The following is a 23,748-nucleotide window of genomic DNA, read 5'->3' as shown; positions in this document are numbered from 1 at the left end:
CTCAACAGTGTTACCCATTTCCTAGATGGCCGTACTTCGTCATTGCACAAAGGAATAACCTCAACCAAATTCCAAAGACTGGTGACATCCACTGGAAGCGGTAGGAACTGATAACAAGTGCCCAAGAAATATCGTTTCCCAATGAGATCTCACTGAACAGACAGACCTAAAAAAAATATATTCTGAACGGTTAGTCCTCTGGGTTTTGCCTGCTACATAAGTTCTGTTATACTCACAGACATGATTCAAACAGTTTTAGAAACTTCAGAGTGTTTGCTATCCAAATCGACTGATAATATGCATATCTTATATTCCTGGCATGAGTAGCAGTAAGTTGAAATTGGGCACGCTATTTATCCAAAAGTGAAAATGCTGCCCCCTATACCTTAAGAAGATTACCTGCTCTGAGACGCCGTGCAGGAACATGTTGCTTCCGTATTCCACACACTCTCCGCTGCCAATGTACGGAAATCCACCACCAGTCGGCCACAGTTTTGGCATATTGCCAGAGCTGGATTAGCTTCCGGGCAGCTTCTCCTTCAGAGAACAGGGCATCAAAGGCCTTCCTCCCACGAACCCCTCCAGGCTCATATGGCCAGCTGCTGTTCCCATACAGAGGTAGCCCAGGTGAGAGCCCTTCCAGACATCAGCGTGATGAGGTAGGGTAGGAGGGATGAAGCTCGAAAATGAGAGCACACATGTGGAATCAAGTGTGTGCAAAGCTGTCATCAAGACAAAGAAAGGGTGGCTACTTTGAAGAATCTAAAATATATGTTGATTTGTTCAACCCTTTTTGGTTACTACATGAATCGATATGTGTTATCTCATAGTTGTTATGTTTTCACTATTATTCTACAATGTAAAAAATAATAAAAGAAAGAGAAAGAAACCTGAATGAGTAGGTGTGTCTAAACCTTTGACAGGTGTATATTTGTATATTTTCCGCATATAAAGGAGTTGAGTTGTCTGTAACTTCCTCACTGGCGGTTCTTTTTTAAAGAAACTAAATACGCTTCTCTGCTTCTCTGCTTCTCTGCTCAAATCTGAGCAACAGATGGAATGGAATGTGAGTCTTATTCAGTACATTCAGTTTGTTGCTTGCTTTAAAAAGGCTACCAACTTTGCAAGCAGGCATGCCAGCTAAGATAGATAGATAAGATAGCTACTTTAACGTGATTGTCTAGTAAAAGATCCAAATCAGCCTTAGTCTAATTAAGGATCTAAATCCCCATTAGTCTAGTATTGGATCTAAATCCCCATTAGTCTAGTATAGGATCTAAATCCTCATTAGTCTAGTATTGGATCTAAATCCCCATTAGTCTAGTATTGGATCTAGATTGCCATTAGTCTAATATAGGATCTAAATCCTCATTAGTCTAGTATTGGATATAAATCCCCATTAGTCTAGTATAGGATCTAAATCCCCTTTAGTCTAGTAATGGATATAAATCCCCATTAGTCTAGTATTGGATCTAAATCCCCATTAGTCTAGTATTGGATCTAAATCGCCATTAGTCTAATATAGGATCTAAATCCCCATTAGTCTAGTATTGGATCTAAATCCTCATTAGTCTAGTATTGGATCTAAATCGCCATTAGTCTAGTATTGGATCTAAATCGCCATTAGTCTAATATAGGATCTAAATCCCCATTAGTCTAGTATTGGATCTAAATCGCCATTAGTCTAATATAGGATCTAAATCCCCATTAGTCTAGTATTGGATCTAAATCCCCATTAGTCTAGTATTGGATCTAAATCCCCATTAGTCTAGTATTGGATCTAAATCCCCATTAGTCTAGTATTGGATCTAAATCCCCATTAGTCTAGTATAGGATCTAAATCCCCATTAGTCTAGTATAGGATATAAATCCCCTTTAGTCTAGTAAAGGATATAAATCCCTTTTAGTCTAGTAAATGATCTAAATCCCCTTTAGTCTAATATAGGATCTAAATCCCCCTTAGTCTAGTATAGGATCTAAATCCCCCTTAGTCTAGTATAGGATCTAAATCCCCTTTAGTCTAATATAGGATCTAAATCCCCCTTAGTCTAGTATAGGATCTAAATCCCCTTTAGTCTAGGAAATGATCTAAATCCCCTTTAGTCTAGTAAAGCATATAAATCCCTTTTAGTCTAGGATCTAAATCCCCTTTAGTCTAGTAAATGATCTAAATCCCCTTTAGTCTAATATAGGATCTAAATCCCCCTTAGTCTAATATAGGATCTAAATCCCCATTAGTCTAATATAGGATCTAAATCCCCCTTAGTCTAGGAAATGATCTAAATCCCCTTTAGTCTAGTAAATGATCTAAATCCCCTTTAGTCTAATATAGGATCTAAATCCCCATTAGTCTAATATAGGATCTAAATCCCCCTTAGTCTAGGAAATGATCTAAATCCCCTTTAGTCTAGTAAATGATATAAATCCCAGTGGTTAGTGATGGTTGCTGATCAGCTGTGCGAGTGATTTTAAGCATATTGATCTTTTAATAAGCAGAGATTATCTTGTGTTAGTACCTTGGCCAATATCCGTTGCAATAGGCCCGTTTAGTTTACTTGACTATGAAGTTCCCAAGATTGATACTGACTCAGTCCCCCATAAGCTCACTGTAGTTGAAACTTGGTTCAAATATGTTTTACTTTTTGCATTGTTTTCTTAGCTTTGCTGTGTTGCTCTGTTGCCGTTGACCTTGTTATCTAACTAACATTACCAGTATATATTGTTATTTGTTTGTTTTCTGTGTGTGTGTTTTATGTTATGCAGAGCACCCCATATCTGCAGCGGCAACCCTCCTTTTTCACAAAGAAAACTTTGAACCAATTATTGTGTTTATTTCCTATCTATGCTTATACTATAGCATCGGCCTATCCGTGACTGTGGAATAACTTGTTAATTATGCACGAAGCGAGTTCATTGGTTCAACGCGTTGATCCTCTGTCCTCTCTGAGGTTGATCGTTTGGAGAGAGGGAATGAGGAGGAAAACTCCACCCCCAGAGTCCCGCCCATAGCCCGACGACATTTACAACAGGCGGCTGGCCAATAGAAAAGAAAGCTGCTGAAGTTCGGCAGCCAGGGCCAACAGGGGAGGGGAGGGGAGGGGAGGGGAGGGGAGGGGGGGGGGGGGGGGTAGAGAAAGACAAACGGAGCAAGAGAGAGAGAGAGAGAGAGAGATCACTTTGGGAGAAGCAGAGTTTCTGTTTGCCTCTGATACTTGTTTGTGTTCCTATGTATACGTAATTACCGGTGATAAGCGCTGTCTCGTGGACGTACAGTCTCTGCGGAGTAATAGCTCCTTATAGCCTATGGACGGACTCATTGAGCGCTCAGCTCTGTCCACGGAGAGGAGAGAGGGGACGGGAAGCGGCTGCTAGAATAGTGGAAGACGAGATCAGGAAAGCACAGGAGCGGAGGCAGCCGAGGGGTTCCACTACACATACTGGAATGGAATGAACCAATGGGTAACCAACAGTTGTGTGCTTTTTCTTCAAAAACTGTTTGTTTTCATTTTATTTGGGCACTTATGGATAACTTTCTTCCAACCACTTTTGTCGGAGTTTTCAAACAGAGCAGTGAAGCTACTTCAGAACGGGATCTGTACAGCAGTCTGCTCTGCTCTTTACACACTACCTATCTTGGAATGTTGATATTTTATGTCTAGTGCAGTCTTTGGAAGTATGAAATACGTAGGGATGAAGCTGGTGTAATTTTATCCTTTCAGTCACAGCCATCACTAAAATGGCCAGTTTTGAGGCTTTGGCTCACAGCTCCCGCATGTTGGTGTGGCCTGTCGGTTGTCTGTTTTTGTTTTTGGGCTGCTTATCGGTGGCATCCTCCTCCCACAGCCGCAGGTTAATCTGCTGGCAGGCCATCATGAACTGTCAGACAGAGCCTGAGTGCCATTACGCATATGGACAGTACATGCAGGCGTGCGCTGCTGTTCTGAGAGGGGACAGGAAGAGGTGTCCCAGTCACTGCATCTCCTCTCTGGTGCAGCTCAACCTGACGAAGAACGGGCCTGCGCTTGAGGACTGCAGCTGTGCATCGGACCCCATCTGCCGGAACACCAAGCGGGCCATCGAGCCGTGCCTCCCCAGGACTAGCAACATGGGCTGCACCGAGGCCCGGATGCAGTGTGAAAGAGACCAGCCGTGCAGCTCTGCCATGCGAGACTATTTAATCTACTGCGGGAAGCTTTTCAGCGGGGCAACTTGCACGAATGCTTGTCGGAATGTGATTGCAGACATGCGCAAAATACCCAAAGCGGAGCTGTTGGATTCGTGCGTGTGCGACGGGATCGAGAGGACCATCTGCGAGTATGTCAAGATTAGCATGAAGAACCTGTGCTTCGAAGCTCCTGTGACGGTGGAGGACGGCAGCGGGTCAGAGGACTACGAGGAAGATGATGGGGACTTCCCGGTGTCAGAACCAGAGTTCGTGGGGAGGAGCGCCGGTTCAGGTGGCTCTGCTGTGGGAACCTGTGGTGTTGTGACAACGGTGACTGTATCTGTCCTGATTCTACTAGTGCCTCTTCTTTAAACTCTCCTCATAGTAAAACATATATATATATATATTTCAGACTGTTGGACAGATAAACACATTGATGGCCTTACAAACTCAGACAGTTGTTCAGACAAAGTTGAAACTCTTGCCTTTCCAAACAGACGCCAGTCAGTCTGGCCCAATGCTATTGAAGGAAGAAGCTACTACTCCGAAGAACAGCAAATGTAATATTTGTTACATAACCAAACGTGCTTTTTTAAAGTATGACCTTTTTTCTGTACTGAAAGATATCGAATCCAGTTAGTATTTTCTATGCAAAAAATTATATTCAATAACATTATGGAACCTTGTTGTATCACTGGCCTGAAGAAAAATGTCCTTTATTTTAAAAAACAATCAGAAATGGAGACATGGACATCAGGCCTGCTGTAGACCATGTATATACTACATGGACATCAGGCCTGCTGTAGTCCATGTATATACTACATGTCACATCAGGCCTGCTGTAGACCATGTATATACTACATGTCACATCAGGCCTGCTGTAGACCATGTATATACTACATGGACATCAGGCCTGCTGTAGTCCATGTATATACTACATGTCACATCAGGCCTGCTGTAGTCCATGTATATACTACATGTCACATCAGGCCTGCTGTAGTCCATGTATATACTACATGTCACATCAGGCCTGCTGTAGTCCATGTATATACTACATGTCACATCAGGCCTGCTGTAGACCATGTATATACTACATGTCACATCAGGCCTGCTGTAGTCCATGTATATACTACATGTCACATCAGGCCTGCTGTAGTCCATGTATATACTACATGTCACATCAGGCCTGCTGTAGTCCATGTATATACTACATGTCACATCAGGCCTGCTGTAGTCCATGTATATACTACATGTCACATCAGGCCTGCTGTAGTCCATGTATATACTACATGTCACATCAGGCCTGCTGTAGTCCATGTATATACTACATGTCACATCAGGCCTGCTGTAGTCCATGTATATACTACATGTCACATCAGGCCTGCTGTAGTCCATGTATATACTACATGTCACATCAGGCCTGCTGTAGTCCATGTATATACTACATGTCACATCAGGCCTGCTGTAGTCCATGTATATACTACATGTCACATCAGGCCTGCTGTAGACCATGTATATACTACATGTCACATCAGGCCTGCTGTAGTCCATGTATATACTACATGTCACATCAGGCCTGCTGTAGTCCATGTATATACTACATGTCACATCAGGCCTGCTGTAGTCCATGTATATACTACATGTCACATCAGGCCTGCTGTAGTCCATGTATATACTACATGTCACATCAGGCCTGCTGTAGTCCATGTATATACTACATGTCACATCAGGCCTGCTGTAGACCATGTATATACTACATGTCACATCAGGCCTGCTGTAGTCCATGTATATACTACATGTCACATCAGGCCTGCTGTAGTCCATGTATATACTACATGTCACATCAGGCCTGCTGTAGTCCATGTATATACTACATGTCACATCAGGCCTGCTGTAGTCCATGTATATACTACATGTCACATCAGGCCTGCTGTAGTCCATGTATATACTACATGTCACATCAGGCCTGCTGTAGTCCATGTATATACTACATGTCACATCAGGCCTGCTGTAGTCCATGTATATACTACATGTCACATCAGGCCTGCTGTAGTCCATGTATATACTACATGTCACATGAGGCCTGCTGTAGTCCATGTATATACTACATGTCACATCAGGCCTGCTGTAGTCCATGTATATACTACATGTCACATCAGGCCTGCTGTAGTCCATGTATATACTACATGTCACATCAGGCCTGCTGTAGACCATGTATATACTACATGTCACATCAGGCCTGCTGTAGTCCATGTATATAATACATGTCACATCAGGCCTGCTGTAGACCATGTATATACTACATGTCACATCAGGCCTGCTGTAGACCATGTATATACTACATGTCACATCAGGCCTGCTGTAGTCCATGTATATACTACATGTCACATCAGGCCTGCTGTAGTCCATGTATATACTACATGTCACATCAGGCCTGCTGTAGTCCATGTATATACTACATGTCACATCAGGCCTGCTGTAGTAGAGATTAAACAATGCAAGGTTTTTATAAAAAACAGTTCACTGCCTATATTTTAATATTTTAACATAATATCATTGATATTGGGTGACTGATGGCCATCTCTATGTATTTAATGAAACTATATGGTGGACTTGTACATATTGTATATTGGTAAATAAATGCATTTTTTTTAAAGTAATTTATTAATCCTATATTCCCCTGGGGACAGACGTCAATTCAACGTCTATTCCGCGTTGGTTCAATGATGTTGAAACAATGTTGATTCAACCAGTGTGAGTCTAGTGTCAATGTCACATCCAAACTTTCAATACAAATGTTGAATAAATATGATTCCTGTCAAAAACATAAGGAAAAAAAGTTCAGGTTTTAAAGGAATTGCTGTGTTGTTGTTTTGTATTTTTAAGACACCTGAATAGTGTATTAAAGCATATCAATCCAGAGAAGATTCGATTGTTACATGAATATGTATTCGCTGTTTAGAAAAACCCTCTAACTCCACTATAAGACTGACTGGCTCGGTGATGTAGACGACCCATATTATGGCATGTGTTACTGTTGTTCTGTTGTTCTGTTTGTTCATTCACCCTAATGTTACTGCTTTTCTGTTATATTGACTCACTATTTTTGGAGAACATGGAAATGGGTTATTAGTTATTTACTAATCTGGTTGACCGTTTGATATAAAACACAAATAACCCACGCAGCAGGATTGTACCTTGTAGCATTGAAACTGGGCTACTGTTACGTCAGGAGGAGCTTGGAGTGTTGCTGCTGCTCTCTCTTTCTAAATAGTCCTGTTCATCAGAAGGAATAAACATTGACATTTGGGTGTCTTTCAAAAAGCAACACAAAAGGAGCGTTTTGCCCTGTTTTGGGGGTTAAAGATTTGACTCGCTTCCAGATAGACCTGTTTATTTATCTACTGATCGCTCTCTCCAATCAAAGGCCTTGGGCTGCGCGACCATCCCAAACAACAACCCAGCTGCGCGACCATCCCAAACAACAACCCAGCTGCGGGCCATCCCAAACAACAACCCAGCTGCGGGCCATCCCAAACAACAACCCAGCTGCGGGCCATCCCAAACAACAACCCAGCTGCGCGACCATCCCAAACAACAACCCAGCTGCGCGACCATCCCAAACAACAACCCAGCTGCGCGACCATCCCAAACAACAACCCAGCTGCGGGCCATCCCAAACAACAACCCAGCTGCGCGACCATCCCAAACAACAACCCAGCTGCGGGCCATCCCAAACAACAACCCAGCTGCGGGCCATCCCAAACAACAACCCAGCTGCGGGCCATCCCAAACAACAACCCAGCTGAGGGCCATCCCAAACAACAACCCAGCTGAGGGCCATCCCAAACAACAACCCAGCTGAGGGCCATCCCAAACAACAACCCAGCTGAGGGCCATCCCAAACAACAACCCAGCTGCGCGACCATCCCAAACAACAACCCAGCTGCGTGACCATCCCAAACAACAACCCAGCTGCGCGACCATCCCAAACAACAACCCAGCTGCGGGCCATCCCAAACAACAACCCAGCTGCGCGACCATCCCAAAGAACAACCCAGCTGCGGGCCATCCCAAACAACAACCCAGCTGCGCGACCATCCCAAACAACAACCCAGCTGCGGGCCATCCCAAACAACAACCCAGCTGAGGGCCATCCCAAACAACAACCCAGCTGCGCGACCATCCCAAACAACAACCCAGCTGCGGGCCATCCCAAACAACAACCCAGCTGCGCGACCATCCCAAACAACAACCCAGCTGCGCGACCATCCCAAATAACAACCCAGCTGCGGGCCATCCCAAACAACAACCCAGCTGCGGGCCATCCCAAACAACAACCCAGCTGCGGGCCATCCCAAACAACAACCCAGCTGCGGGCCATCCCAAACAACAACCCAGCTGCGGGCCATCCCAAACAACAACCCAGCTGCGGGCCATCCCAAACAACAACCCAGCTGCGGGCCATCCCAAACAACAACCCAGCTGCGGGCCATCCCAAACAACAACCCAGCTGCGGGCCATCCCAAACAACAACCCAGCTGCGGGCCATCCCAAACAACAACCCAGCTGCGGGCCATCCCAAACAACAACCCAGCTGCGGGCCATGCCAAACAACAACCCAGCTGCGGGCCATCCCAAACAACAACCCAGCTGCGGGCCATCCCAAACAACAACCCAGCTGCGGGCCATCCCAAACAACAACCCAGCTGCGGGCCATCCCAAACAACAACCCAGCTGCGGGCCATCCCAAACAACAACCCAGCTGCGGGCCATCCCAAACAACAACCCAGCTGCGGGCCATCCCAAACAACAACCCAGCTGCGGGCCATCCCAAACAACAACCCAGCTGCGGGCCATCCCAAACAACAACCCAGCTGCGGGCCATCCCAAACAACAACCCAGCTGCGGGCCATGCCAAACAACAACCCAGCTGCGGGCCATCCCAAACAACAACCCAGCTGCGGGCCATCCCAAACAACAACCCAGCTGCGGGCCATCCCAAACAACAACCCAGCTGCGGGCCATCCCAAACAACAACCCAGCTGCGGGCCATCCCAAACAACAACCCAGCTGCGGGCCATCCCAAACAACAACCCAGCTGCGGGCCATCCCAAACAACAACCCAGCTGCGGGCCATCCCAAACAACAACCCAGCCGGGCCATGCCAAACAACAACCCAGCTGCGGGCCATCCCAAACAACAACCCAGCTGCGGGCCATCCCAAACAACAACCCAGCTGCGGGCCATCCCAAACAACAACCCAGCTGCGGGCCATCCCAAACAACAACCCAGCTGCGGGCCATCCCAAACAACAACCCAGCTGCGGGCCATCCCAAACAACAACCCAGCTGCGGGCCATCCCAAACAACAACCCAGCTGCGGGCCATCCCAAACAACAACCCAGCTGCGGGCCATCCCAAACAACAACCCAGCTGCGGGCCATGCCAAACAACAACCCAGCTGCGGGCCATCCCAAACAACAACCCAGCTGCGGGCCATCCCAAACAACAACCCAGCTGCGGGCCATCCCAAACAACAACCCAGCTGCGGGCCATCCCAAACAACAACCCAGCTGCGGGCCATCCCAAACAACAACCCAGCTGCGGGCCATCCCAAACAACAACCCAGCTGCGGGCCATCCCAAACAACAACCCAGCTGCGGGCCATCCCAAACAACAACCCAGCTGCGGGCCATGCCAAACAACAACCCAGCTGCGGGCCATCCCAAACAACAACCCAGCTGCGGGCCATCCCAAACAACAACCCAGCTGCGGGCCATCCCAAACAACAACCCAGCTGCGGGCCATGCCAAGTTAACCAGATATGGAACAGACTCAAGTTTTGCAGACGACACTTTCAGGAAATACTCTTTTAGTTTCAATTCACTGGTTGCAGTTTTTTTCCCTCATACTTCATCATATCTACACAAGGTTAATGTATCTTTATATAGAATATAAGCTATAGGCCTTTACAATGCACTACGTCTAATACAACCGGTCATGTAGAATTGTTTTCAGGCTGACAGAGTTGGGAAAGGAGTGTTGTCAGATTTCTGCAGAGGTCTTCTTTATGCTGCAAGTCAGTAATTCAGTGACTCAGTTTAACTGGTTGAGTGAAGCAGTGACTCAGTTTAACTGGTTGAGTGAAGCAGTGGCTCAGTTTAACTGGTTGAGTGAAGAAGTGACTCAGTTTAACTGGTTGAATGGAGCAATGACTCAGTTTAACTGGTTTAATGAAGCAGTGACTCAGTTTAACTGGTTGAATGGAGCAATGACTCAGTTTAACTGGTTGAATGAAGCAGTGACTCAGTTTAACTGGTTGAATGGAGCAGTGACTCAGTTTAAATGGTTGAATGAAGCAGTGACTCAGTTTAACTGGTTGAATGGAGCAGTGACTCAGTTTAAATGGTTGAATGAAGCAGTGACTCAGTTTAACTGGTTGAATGGAGCAGTGACTCAGTTTAAATGGTTGAATGAAGCAGTGACTCAGTTTATTAACTGACTGTTGTCAAACACATCTGTCACTGATAAATCAACCCTTTTACTCTCCCCCTCCTCACCCCTCACCTCACCTCACCCCTCACCTCACCCACCTCCTCACCCCTCACCTCACCTCACCCCTCACCTCACCCCCCTCCTCACCCCTCACCTCACCCCTCACCTCACCCCCCCTCCTCACCCCTCACCTCACCTCACCCCCCTCACCCCCTCCCTCACCCCTCACCTCACCCCTCACCCCCTCCTCACCCCTCACCTCACCCCTCACCTCACCCCCTCCTCACCCCTCACCCCTCACCTCACCCCCTCCTCACCCCTCACCTCACCCCTCACCCCCTCCTCACCCCTCACCTCACCCCTCCCCTCATCCCTCACCCCTCACCTCACCTCACCCCTCACCCCTCCCCTCACCTCACCCCTCACCCCTCCCCTCACCCCCTCCTCACCCCTCACCTCACCCTCACCTCACCCCCTCCTCACCCCTCACCCCTCACCCCCTCCTCACCCCTCACCTCACCCCTCACCTCACCCCTTCCCTCATCCCTCACCCCTCACCTCACCCCTCAACTCACCCCTCATCCCTCACCCCTCCCCTCATCCCTCACCCCTCACCTCACCCCTCCCCTCATCCCTCACCCCTCACCCCTCACCTCACCCCCTCCTCACCCCTCATCCCTCATCCCTCACCCCTCATACCTCACCCCTCACCTCACCCCTCACCTCACCCCTCCCCTCATCCCTCACCCCTCCCCTCACCCCTCACCTCACCCCCTCTTCACCCCTCACCTCACCCCTCATCCCTCATCCTCACCCTCATACCTCACCCCTCACCCCTCACCTCACCCCCTCTTCACCCCGCACCTCACCCCTCCCCTCACCCCTCACCTCACCCCTCCCTCACCCCTCACCCCCCTCCTCACCCCTCACCTCACACCTCACCCCTCACCCCTCCCCTCATCCCTCACCCCTCACCTCACATCACCCTCCCCTCATCCCTCATCCCTCCCCTCACCCCTCACCTCACCCCCTTCCTCACCCTCACCTCACCCCTCACCTCACCCCTCCCTCATCCCTCACCCCTCACCTCACCCCTCCCCAAATATGGACTGAAGTTTAAGATGAATATAAACACAAACACGGCCCTCTTCTCTACTGCAGCAGAGTCTAATAATGGTGCAACATAACAACAGCATTTAGGACGGCCCTCTTCTCTACTGCAGCAGAGTCTAATTATGGTGCAACATAACAACAGCATTTAGGACGGCCCTCTTCTCTACTGCAGCAGAGTCTAATAATGGTGCAACATAACAACAGCATTTAGGACGGCCCTCTTCTCTACTGCAGCAGAGTCTAATAATGGTGCAACATAACAACAGCATTTAGGACGGCCCTCTTCTCTACTGCAGCAGAGTCTAATAATGGTGCAACATAACAACAGCATTTAGGACGGCCCTCTTCTCTACTGCAGCAGAGTCTAATAATGGTGCAACATAACAACAGCATTTAGGACGGCCCTCTTCTCTACTGCAGCAGAGTTTAATTATGGTGCAACATAACAACAGCATTTAGGACGGCCCTCTTTCTACTGCAGCAGAGTCTAATAATGGTGCAACATAACAACAGCATTTAGGACGGCCCTCTTCTCTACTGCAGCAGAGTCTAATAATGGTGCAACATAACAACAGCATTTAGGACGGCCCTCTTCTCTACTGCAGCAGAGTCTAATAATGATGCAACATAACAACAGCATTTAGGACGGCCCTCTTCTCTACTGCAGCAGAGTTTAATTATGGTGCAACATAACAACAGCATTTAGGACGGCCCTCTTCTCTACTGCAGCAGAGTCTAATAATGGTGCAACATAACAACAGCATTTAGGACGGCCCTCTTCTCTACTGCAGCAGAGTCTAATAATGGTGCAACATAACAACAGCATTTAGGACGGCCCTCTTCTCTACTGCAGCAGAGTCTAATAATGGTGCAACATAACAACAGCATTTAGGACGGCCCTCTTCTCTACTGCAGCAGAGTCTAATAATGGTGCAACATAACAACAGCATTTAGGACGGCCCTCTTCTCTACTGCAGCAGAGTCTAATAATGGTGCAACATAACAACAGCATTTAGGACGGCCCTCTTCTCTACTGCAGCAGAGTCTAATAATGGTGCAACATAACAACAGCATTTAGGACGGCCCTCTTCTCTACTGCAGCAGAGTCTAATAATGGTGCAACATAACAACAGCATTTAGGACGGCCCTCTTCTCTACTGCAGCAGAGTTTAATTATGGTGCAACATAACAACAGCATTTAGGACGGCCCTCTTCTCTACTGCAGCAGAGTCTAATAATGGTGCAACATAACAACAGCATTTAGGACGGCCCTCTTCTCTACTGCAGCAGAGTCTAATAATGGTGCAACATAACAACAGCATTTAGAACGGCCCTCTTCTCTACTGCAGCAGAGTCTAATAATGGTGCAACATAACAACAGCATTTAGGACGGCCCTCTTCTCTACTGCAGCAGAGTCTAATAATGGTGCAACATAACAACAGCATTTAGGACGGCCCTCTTCTCTACTGCAGCAGAGTCTAATAATGGTGCAACATAACAACAGCATTTAGGACGGCCCTCTTCCCTACTGCAGCAGAGTCTAATAATGGTGCAACATAACAACAGCATTTAGGACGGCCCTCTTCCCTACTGCAGCAGAGTTTAATTATGGTGCAACATAACAACAGCATTTAGGACGGCCCTCTTCCCTACTGCAGCAGAGTCTAATAATGGTGCAACATAACAACAGCATTTAGGACGGCCCTCTTCCCTACTGCAGCAGAGTCTAATTATGGTGCAACATAACAACAGCATTTAGGACGGCCCTCTTCTCTACTGCAGCAGAGTCTAATAATGGTGCAACATAACAACAGCATTTAGGACGGCCCTCTTCTCTACTGCAGCAGAGTCTAATAATGGTGCAACATAACAACAGCATTTAGGACGGCCCTCTTCTCTACTGCAGCAGAGTCTAATAATGGTGCAACATAACAACAGCATTTAGGACGGCCCTCTTCCCTACTGCAGCAGAGTCTAATAATGGTGCAACATAACAACAGCATTTAGGACGGCCCTCTTCCCTACTGCAGCAGAGTCTAATTATGGTGCAACATAACAACAGCATTTAGGACGGCCCTCTTCTCTACTGCAGCAGAGTCTAATAATGGTGCAACATAACAACAGCATTTAGGACGGCCCTCTTCTCTACTGCAGCAGAGTCTAATAATGGTGCAACATAACAACAGCATTTAGGACGGCCCTCTTCTCTACTGCAGCAGAGTCTAATAATGGTGCAACATAACAACAGCATTTAGGACGGCCCTCTTCTCTACTGCAGCAGAGTCTAATAATGGTGCAACATAACAACAGCGTTTAGGACGGCCCTCTTCTCTACTGCAGCAGAGTTTAATTATGGTGCAACATAACAACAGCATTTAGGACGGCCCTCTTCTCTACTGCAGCAGAGTCTAATAATGGTGCAACATAACAACAGCATTTAGGACGGCCCTCTTCCCTACTGCAGCAGAGTCTAATAATGGTGCAACATAACAACAGCATTTAGGACGGCCCTCTTCCCTACTGCAGCAGAGTTTAATTATGGTGAAACAGTTAGCTAAAGTTATTCTATCCTATTGTTCAGTAATATTCACATTATTACATCATAACCACCATTATTATCATTACTTCACCATTTGTTATGGATTTATAATCATGTATTAAGGAATTAATCATTTGTTAAATTAGGGCTTTACATTTTTATTAAATGTTTTTCCTATGGTGCAAAAACACAATGTTAATTTGTTTATTTGTTTGTTTATTTCTTAGCATTTGGCATAAGATCTCTTTGACTAGAGTAGGATACATTTCACAACATCTCTCTGACTAGAGTAGAATACATTTCACAACATCTCTCTGACTAGAGTAGGATACATTTCACAACATCTCTCTGACTAGAGTAGGATAGATTTCACATCTCTCTGACTAGAGTAGGATACATTTCACAACATCTCTCTGACTAGAGTAAGATAGATTTCACATCTCTCTGACTAGAGTAAGATAGATTTCACATCTCTCTGACTAGAGTAAGATAGATTTCACATCTCTCTGACTAGAGTAGAATACATTTCACAACATCTCTCTGACTAGAGTAAGATAGATTTCACATCTCTCTGACTAGAGTAAGATAGATTTCACATCTCTCTGACTAGAGTAGAATACATTTCACAACATCTCTCTGACTAGAGTAAGATAGATTTCACATCTCTCTGACTAGAGTAAGATAGATTTCACATCTCTCTGACTAGAGTAGGATAGATATCACATCTCTCTGACTAGAGTAAGATAGATTTCACATCTCTCTGACTAGAGTAGGATACATTTCACAACATCTCTCTGACTAGAGTAAGATAGATTTCACATCTCTCTGACTAGAGTAAGATAGATTTCACATCTCTCTGACTAGAGTAGGATAGATATCACATCTCTCTGACTAGAGTAAGATAGATTTCACATCTCTCTGACTAGTGTAGGATACATTTCTCCTCTTGGAACAGTTTAAAGCACCTATTACCTCTGTCTCTGCTCGGGGGAACAAAATAGAACAGAACGTCATGTCAGTGATTGCTGCAAAAAGTTTTATTCGAACAGGACAAGGGCCCTTGGTCTGGAAAGCTAGATGGAGGAGAAGTCGAGTGGCACTATTGTCATGGTAATGTTAAGCACAGCTCCAAAATACCCCAACACTTCATTTTCTCAGCCTCGTTCTACACAGAGAAGCTGTGTGGAAGCATGTGGTAAAGATCTCCTCTAGCTGGATCTCGTCTCCTTCTCCTCTCCTTCTCCTCTCCTCTCCTCTCCTCTCCTCTCCTCTCCTCTCCTCTCCTCTCCTCTCCTCTCCTCTCCTCTCTTCTCTTCTCTTCTCTTCTCTTCTCTTCTCTTCTCTTCTCTTCTCTTCTCTTCTCTTCTCTTCTCTTCTCTTCTCTTCTCTTCTCTTCTCTTCTCTTCTCTTCTCTTCTCTTCTCTTCTCTTCTCTTCTCTTCTCTTCTCTTCTCTTCTCTTCTCTTCTCTTCTCTTCTCTTCTCTTCTCCTCTCCTCTCCTCTCCTCTCCTCTCCTCTCCTCTCCTCTCCTCTCCTCTCCTCTCTTCTCTTCTCTTCTCTTCTCTTCTCTTCTCTTCTCTTCTCTTCTCTTCTCTTCTCTTCTCTTCTCTTCTCTTCTCTTCTCTTCTCTTCTCTTCTCTTCTCTTCTCCTCTCCTCTCCTCTCTCTCTCCTCTTCTCTTCTCTTCTCTTCTCTTCTCTTCTCTTCTCTTCTCTTCTCTTCTCTTCTCTTCTCTTCTCCTCTCTTCTCCTCTCTTCTCTTCTCTTCTCTTCTCTTCTCTTCTCTTCTCTTCTCTTCTCTTCTCTTCTCCTCTCTTCTCTTCTCTTCTCTTCTCTTCTCTTCTCTTCTTTTCTCTTCTCCTCTCTTCTCCTCTCACAGCTGGAGGGAATACTCTCTCTCTTTCTTTTTCTTTCTCTCTTCATTTATCCAGTAAGTTACAACACTGTGAAAAGGCCCAGCATGCTCCGGTGTATAATGTGGACTGTATCAATGGATGTTGCAAAAATTCTCACTAAACTACTTTTCATAAAACATCCCTACAGAGTAATGAATAACAAGTATTTGATTAATACAGTAGGCCTACCACTACAGTGCATTTGGAAAGTATTCAGACCTTTTAAATGTTCGCTTTGTCATTGTGGGGTATTGAGAAGTTATTATGGGGTATTGTGATGTCATTGTGTGGTATTGTGATGTCATTGTGGGGTATTGTGATGTCATGGTGGGGTATTGTGATGTCATCGTGGGGTATTGTGATGTCATTGTGGGGTATTGTGATGTCATTGTGGGGTATTGTGATGTCATTGTGGGGTATTGTGATGTCATTGTGGGGTATTGTGATGTCATTATGGGGTATTGTGATGTCATCGTGGGGTATTGTGATGTCATTGTGGGGTATTGTGATGTCATTGTGGGGTATTGTGATGTCATTGTGGGGTATTGTGATGTCAACGTGGGGTATTGTGATGTCATTGTGGGGTATTGTGATGTCATTGTGGGGTATTGTGATGTCATTGTGGGGTATTGTGATGTCATCGTGGGGTATTGTGATGTCATTGTGGGGTATTGTGATGTCATCGTGGGGTATTGTGATGTCATCGTGGGGTATTGTGATGTCATCGTGGGGTATTGTGATGTCATTGTGGGGTATTGTGATGTCATCGTGGGGTATTGTGATGTCATTGTGGGGTATTGTGATGTCATCGTGGGGTATTGTGATGTCATTGTGGGGTATTGTGATGTCATCGTGGGATATTGTGATGTCATTGTGGGGTATTGTGATGTCATTGTGGGGTATTGTGATGTCATCGTGGGGTATTGTCATCGTGGGGTATTGTGATGTCATTGTGGGGTATTGTGATGTCATTGTGGGATATTGTGATGTCATTGTGGGGTATTGTGATGTCATGGTGGGGTATTGTGATGTCATCGTGGGGTATTGTGATGTCATGGTGGGGTATTGTGATGTCATCGTGGGGTATTGTGATGTCATTGTGGGGTATTGTGATGTCATCGTGGGGTATTGTGATGTCATCGTGGGGTATTGTGATGTCATTGTGGGATATTGTGATGTCATCGTGGGGTATTGTGATGTCATTGTGGGATATTGTGATGTCATCGTGGGGTATTGTGATGTCATCGTGGGGTATTGTGATGTCATCGTGGGGTATTGTGATGTCATCGTGGGGTATTGTGTGTAGATTGAGGATTTTTTTTAAATGTAATACATTTTAGAGGCTGTAATGTAATAAAAACAGGATTTTAGAACATTTTGCAAATGTATTACAAATCAATGACAAATAAATAAAACAGAAACGTAGAGCTCCGAGATGGGATTATGTCAAGGCATAGATCTTCTGAAGGGGAGAAAGCTCCGAGATTGGATTATGTCAAGGCATAGATCTTCTGAAGGGGAGAAAGCTCCGAGATAGGATTATGTCAAGGCATAGATCTTCTGAAGGGGAGAAAGCTCCGAGATAGGATTATGTCAAGGCATAGATCTTCTGAAGGGGAGAAAAACATTTCTGCTGCATCGAAGGTCCCCTAGAACACAGTTGCCTTCATAAATGGCAGAAGTTCAGAATCACCAAGACTCTTCCGAGAGCTGGCCACTGGGTCAAACTTAGCGATCGGGGAGAATCAAATCAAATCAAATTTTGTTGGTCACATACACATGGTTAGCAGATGTTATTGCGAGTGAAGCGAAATACTTATGCTTCTAGTTCCGACAGTGCGGTAATATCTAAAAAGTAATCTAACAATTTCACAACAACTACTGTCACGGTTTTCTATTGGTGAAGGAGAGTCGGACCAAACTGCAGCGTGTAGATTTCGATCCATGTTTAATAAAACAACGTAACACGAATCAAAACACAAACTCAACAAAACAATAAACGTAATGAAAACCGAAAACAGCCTAAACTGGTGCAAACTAACACAATATCAGGACATCAAGACACTAAGGACAATCACCCACAATACAACCAAAGAATATGGCTGCCTAAATATGGTTCCCAATCAGAGACAACGATAACCACCTGCCTCTGATTGAGAACCACTCCAGACAGCCATAGACTTTCCTAGAACACCCCACTAAGCTACAATCCCACTAACATACACACCAAAACCCCCAGACAAAACACACCACAATACAAAAACTCCATGCCACACCCTGGCCTGACCCAATACATGAAGAAAAACACAAAATACTTAGACCAGGGCGTGACAACTACCTTATACACACAAGTGTAAAGGAATGAATAAGAATATGTACATATAAATATATGGATGAGCGATGGCCAAACGGCATAGGCAAGATGCAGTAGATGGTATAGAGTACAGTATATACATACGAGATGAGTAATGTAGGGTATGTAAACATTATATAAAGTGACATTATTTATAGTGACTAGTAATACATTTATTACATCAAATTTTTAATTATTAAGTGGCTAGAGATTTGAGTCAGTATATTGGCAGCAGCCACTCTTTTTCAGTCTCTCGGTCCCAGGTTTGATGCACCTGTACTGACCTTGCCTTCTGGATGATAACGGGGTGAACAGGCAGTGGCTCGGGTGGTTTCTGTCCTTGATGATCTTTATGGCCTTCCTGTAACATCAGGTGGTGTAGGTGTCCTAGAGGGCAGGTAGTTTGCCCCCGGTGATGTATTGTGCAGACCTCACTACCCTCTGGAGAGCCTTACGGTTGTGGGCGGAGCAGTTGCCGTACCAGGCAATGATACAGCCCGACAGGATGCTCTCGATTGTGCATCTGTAGAAGTTTGTGAGTGTTTTTGGTGACAAGACAAATTGCTTCAGCTTCCTGAGGCGCTTTTGCACGTTCTTCACCACGCTGTCTGTGTGGGTGGACCAATTCAGTTTGTCCGGGATGTGCAACTTAAAATGAACTACCACTACTGTCCCGTCGATGTGGATAGGGGGGTGCTCCCTCTGCTGTTTCCTGAAGTCCACAATCATCTCCTTTGTTTTGTTGATGTTGAGTGTGAGGTTATTTTCCTGACACTCCCAGGCCCTCGCCTCCCTGTAGGCCGTCTCGCCGTTGTTGGTAATCAAGCCTACCACTGTAGTGTCGTCTGCGAACTTTATGATTGAGTTGGAGGCCTGCATGGCCACGCAGTCGTGGGTGAACAGGGAGTACAGGAGAGGGCTGAGGACTCACCCTTGTGGGTCCCCAGTGTTGAGGATCAGCAGGGTGGAGATGTTGTTTCCTATCCTCACCACCTGGGGGCATCCCGTCAGAAAGTCCAGGACCCAGTTGCACAGGGCGGGGTCGAGACCCAGGTTCTCGAGTTTAATGATGAGATTGGAGGGTACTATGGTGTTAAATGCTGAGCTGTAGTCAATGAACAGCATTCTTACATCGGTATTCCTCTTGTCCAGATGGGTTAGGGCAGTGTGCAGTGTGGTTGAGATTGCATCGTCTGTGGACCTATTTGGGCGGTAAGCAAATTGGAGTGGGTCCAGGATATCTAGGGTGTCAGGTAGGGTGGAGGTGATATGATCCTTGTCTAGTCTCTCAAAGCACTTCATGATGACGGAAGTGAGTGCTACGGGGAGATACTAGTTTAGCACAGTTACCTTAGCTTTCTTGGGAACAGGAACAATGGTGGCCTTCTTGAAGCATGTGGGAACAGCAGACTGGTATAGGGATTGATTGAATATGTCCGTAAACACACCAGTCAGCTGGTCTGCACATGCTCTGAGGATGAGGCTAGGGATGCCATCTGGGCCGGCAGCCCTGCGAGGGTTAACACGTTTAAATGTTTTACTCACGTCTGCTGCAGTGAAGGAGAGGCCGCATGTTTTGGTTGCAGGCCGTGCCAGTGGCACTGTATTGTCCTCAAAGAAGTTGTTAAGTCTGTCTGGGAACAAGACATCGTGGTCTGCGAAGGGGCTGGTTTTTCTTTTTGTAATCCGTGATTGACTGTAGACCCTGCCACATTCCTCTCGTGTTGATCGTAGCTAGCTACATAGCTAGCTACATAGCCGTCTTTGTATCAAAGATAATTGTGTAGTCTAGAGCGATTTTCTAGGTTAGCTAGACAGCTATTGTCGTTCTTTTAACGCAACGTAACGTAATCAACACTGCTAGCTAGCCAGCTAGCCCCCGAATAGCAGCACTGTAAAAACTATTACACTCAACGGAACGACTTGATTAGTGTAGTGTCAACAACGCAGCCACTGCCAGCTAGCCTACAAAGTCAACAACGCAGCCACTGCCAGCTAGCCTACTTCAGCAGTACTGTATCATTTTAATCATTTTAGTCAATAAGATTCTTGCTACGTAAGCTTAACTTTCTGAACATTCGAGACGTGTAGTCCACTTGTCATTCCAATCTCCTTTGCATTAGCGTAGCCTCTTCTGTAGCCTGTCAACTATGTGTCTGTCTATCCCGGTTCTCTCCTCTCTGCACAGACCATACAAACGCTCCACACCGCGTGGCCGCGGCCACCCTAATCTGGTGGTCCCAGCGCGCACGACCCACGTGGAGTTCCAGGTCTCCGGTAGCCTCTGGAACTGCCGATCTGCGGCCAACAAGGCAGAGTTCATCTCAGCCTATGCCTCCCTCCAGTCCCTCGACTTCTTGGCACTGACGGAAACATGGATCACCACAGATAACACTGCTACTCCTACTGCTCTCTCTTCGTCCGCCCACGTGTTCTCGCACACCCCGAGAGCTTCTGGTCAGCGGGGTGGTGGCCCCGGGATCCTCATCTCTCCCAAGTGGTCATTCTCTCTTTCTCCCCTTACCCATCTGTCTATCGCCTCCTTTGAATTCCATGCTGTCACAGTTACCAGCCCTTTCAAGCTTAACATCCTTATCATTTATCGCCCTCCAGGTTCCCTCGGAGAGTTCATCAATGAGCTTGATGCCTTGATAAGCTCCTTTCCTGAGGACGGCTCACCTCTCACAGTTCTGGGCGACTTTAACCTCCCCACGTCTACCTTTGACTCATTCCTCTCTGCCTCCTTCTTTCCACTCCTCTCCTCTTTTGACCTCACCCTCTCACCTTCCCCCTACTCACAAGGCAGGCAATACGCTCGACCTCATCTTTACTAGATGCTGTTCTTCCACTAACCTCATTGCAACTCCCCTCCAAGTCTCCGACCACTACCTTGTATCCTTTTCCCTCTCGCTCTCATCCAACACTTCCCACACTGCCCCTACTCGGATGGTATCGCGCCGTCCCAACCTTCGCTCTCTCTCTCCCCCGCTACTCTCTCCTCTTCCATCCTATCATCTCTTCCCTCTGCTCAAACCTACTCCAACCTATCTCCTGATTCTGCCTCCTCAACCCTCCTCTCCTCCCTTTCTGCATCCTTTGACTCTCTATGTCCCCTATCCTCCAGGCCGGCTCGGTCCTCCCCTCCCGCTCCGTGGCTCGACGACTCATTGCGAGCTCACAGAACAGGGCTCCGGGCAGCCGAGCGGAAATGGAGGAAAACTCGCCTCCCTGCGGACCTGGCATCCTTTCACTCCCTCCTCTCTACATTTTCCTCCTCTGTCTCTGCTGCTAAAACCACTTTCTACCACTCTAAATTCCAAGCATCTGCCTCTAACCCTAGGAAGCTCTTTGCCACCTTCTCCTCCCTCCTGAATCCTCCTCCCCCTCCCCCCCTCCTCCCTCTCTGCAGATGACTTCGTCAACCATTTTGAAAAGAAGGTCGACGACATCCGATCCTCGTTTGCTAAGTCAAACGACACCGCTGGTTCTGCTCACACTGCCCTACCCTGTGCTCTGACCTCTTTCTCCCCTCTCTCTCCAGATGAAATCTTGCGTCTTGTGACGGCCGGCCGCCCAACAACCTGCCCGCTTGACCCTATCCCCTCCTCTCTTCTCCAGACCATTTCCGGAGACCTTCTCCCTTACCTCGCCTCGCTCATCAACTCATCCCTGACCGCTGGCTACGTCCCTTCCGTCTTCAAGAGAGCGAGAGTTGCACCCCTTCTGAAAAAACCTACACTCGATCCCTCCGATGTCAACAACTACAGACCAGTATCCCTTCTTTCTTTTCTCTCCAAAACTCTTGAACGTGCCGTCCTTGGCCAGCTCTCCCGCTATCTCTCTCAGAATGACCTTCTTGATCCAAATCAGTCAGGTTTCAAGACTAGTCATTCAACTGAGACTGCTCTTCTCTGTATCACGGAGGCGCTCCGCACTGCTAAAGCTAACTCTCTCTCCTCTGCTCTCATCCTTCTAGACCTATCGGCTGCCTTCGATACTGTGAACCATCAGATCCTCCTCTCCACCCTCTCCGAGTTGGGCATCTCCGGCGCGGCCCACGCTTGGATTGCGTCCTACCTGACAGGTCGCTCCTACTAGGTGGCGTGGCGAGAATCTGTCTCCTCACCACGTGCTCTCACCACTGGTGTCCCCCAGGGCTCTGTTCTAGGCCCTCTCCTATTCTCGCTATACACCAAGTCACTTGGCTCTGTCATAACCTCACATGGTCTCTCCTATCATTGCTATGCAGACGACACACAATGAATCTTCTCCTTTCCCCCTTCTGATGACCAGGTGGCGAATCGCATCTCTGCATGTCTGGCAGACATATCAGTGTGGATGACGGATCACCACCTCAAGCTGAACCTCGGCAAGACGGAGCTGCTCTTCCTCCCGGGGAAGGACTGCCCGTTCCATGATCTCGCCATCACGGTTGACAACTCCATTGTGTCCTCCTCCCAGAGCGCTAAGAACCTTGGCGTGATCCTGGACAACACCCTCTCGTTCTCAAATAACATCAAGGCGGTGGCCCGTTCCTGTAGGTTCATGCTCTACAACATCCGCAGAGTACGACCCTGCCTCACACAGGAAGCGGCGCAGGTCCTAATCCAGGCACTTGTCATCTCCCGTCTGGATTACTGCAACTCGCTGTTGGCTGGGCTCCCTGCCTGTGCCATTAAACCCCTACAACTCATCCAGAACGCCGCAGCCCGTCTGGTGTTCAACCTTCCCAAGTTCTCTCACGTCACCCCTCTCCTCCGCTCTCTCCACTGGCTTCCAGTTGAAGCTTGCATCCACTACAAGACCATGGTGCTTGCCTACGGAGCTGTGAGGGGAACGGCACCTCAGTACCTCCAGGCTCTGATCAGGCCCTACACCCAAACAAGGGCACTGCGTTCATCCACCTCTGGCCTGCTCGCCTCCCTACCACTGAGGAAGTACAGTTCCCGCTCAGCCCAGTCAAAACTGTTCGCTGCTCTGGCCCCCCAATGGTGGAACAAACTCCCTCACGACGCCAGGACAGCGGAGTCAATCACCACCTTCCGGAGACACCTGAAACCCCACCTCTTTAAGGAATACCTAGGATAGGATAAAGTAATCCTTCTCACCCCCCCCTTAAAATATTTAGATGCACTATTGTAAAGTGGCTGTTCCACTGAATGTCATAAGGTGAATGCACCAATTTGTA

At 47.0% G+C, this 23,748-nt stretch overlaps 1 protein-coding gene across 1 annotated transcript; it reads left to right on the top strand.

Annotated features, from left to right (window-relative positions):
• Positions 1-3,157: 3,157 nt before the first annotated feature.
• gas1a (growth arrest-specific 1a) lies at positions 3,158-5,060 on the top strand. The gene has a single exon (XM_029654937.2). The coding sequence runs from the start codon at positions 3,737-3,739 to the stop codon at positions 4,535-4,537; it is 801 nt and encodes a 266-aa protein (XP_029510797.1). The 5' UTR covers positions 3,158-3,736; the 3' UTR covers positions 4,538-5,060.
• Positions 5,061-23,748: the final 18,688 nt, after the last annotated feature.

Source organism: Oncorhynchus nerka, linkage group LG13 (genome assembly GCF_034236695.1).
Source record: "Oncorhynchus nerka isolate Pitt River linkage group LG13, Oner_Uvic_2.0, whole genome shotgun sequence".
Taxonomy (NCBI): domain Eukaryota; kingdom Metazoa; phylum Chordata; class Actinopteri; order Salmoniformes; family Salmonidae; genus Oncorhynchus; species Oncorhynchus nerka.
The sequence above is the reverse complement of the archived record's forward strand: the minus strand, read 5'-3'. Positions and strand labels throughout refer to the sequence as shown.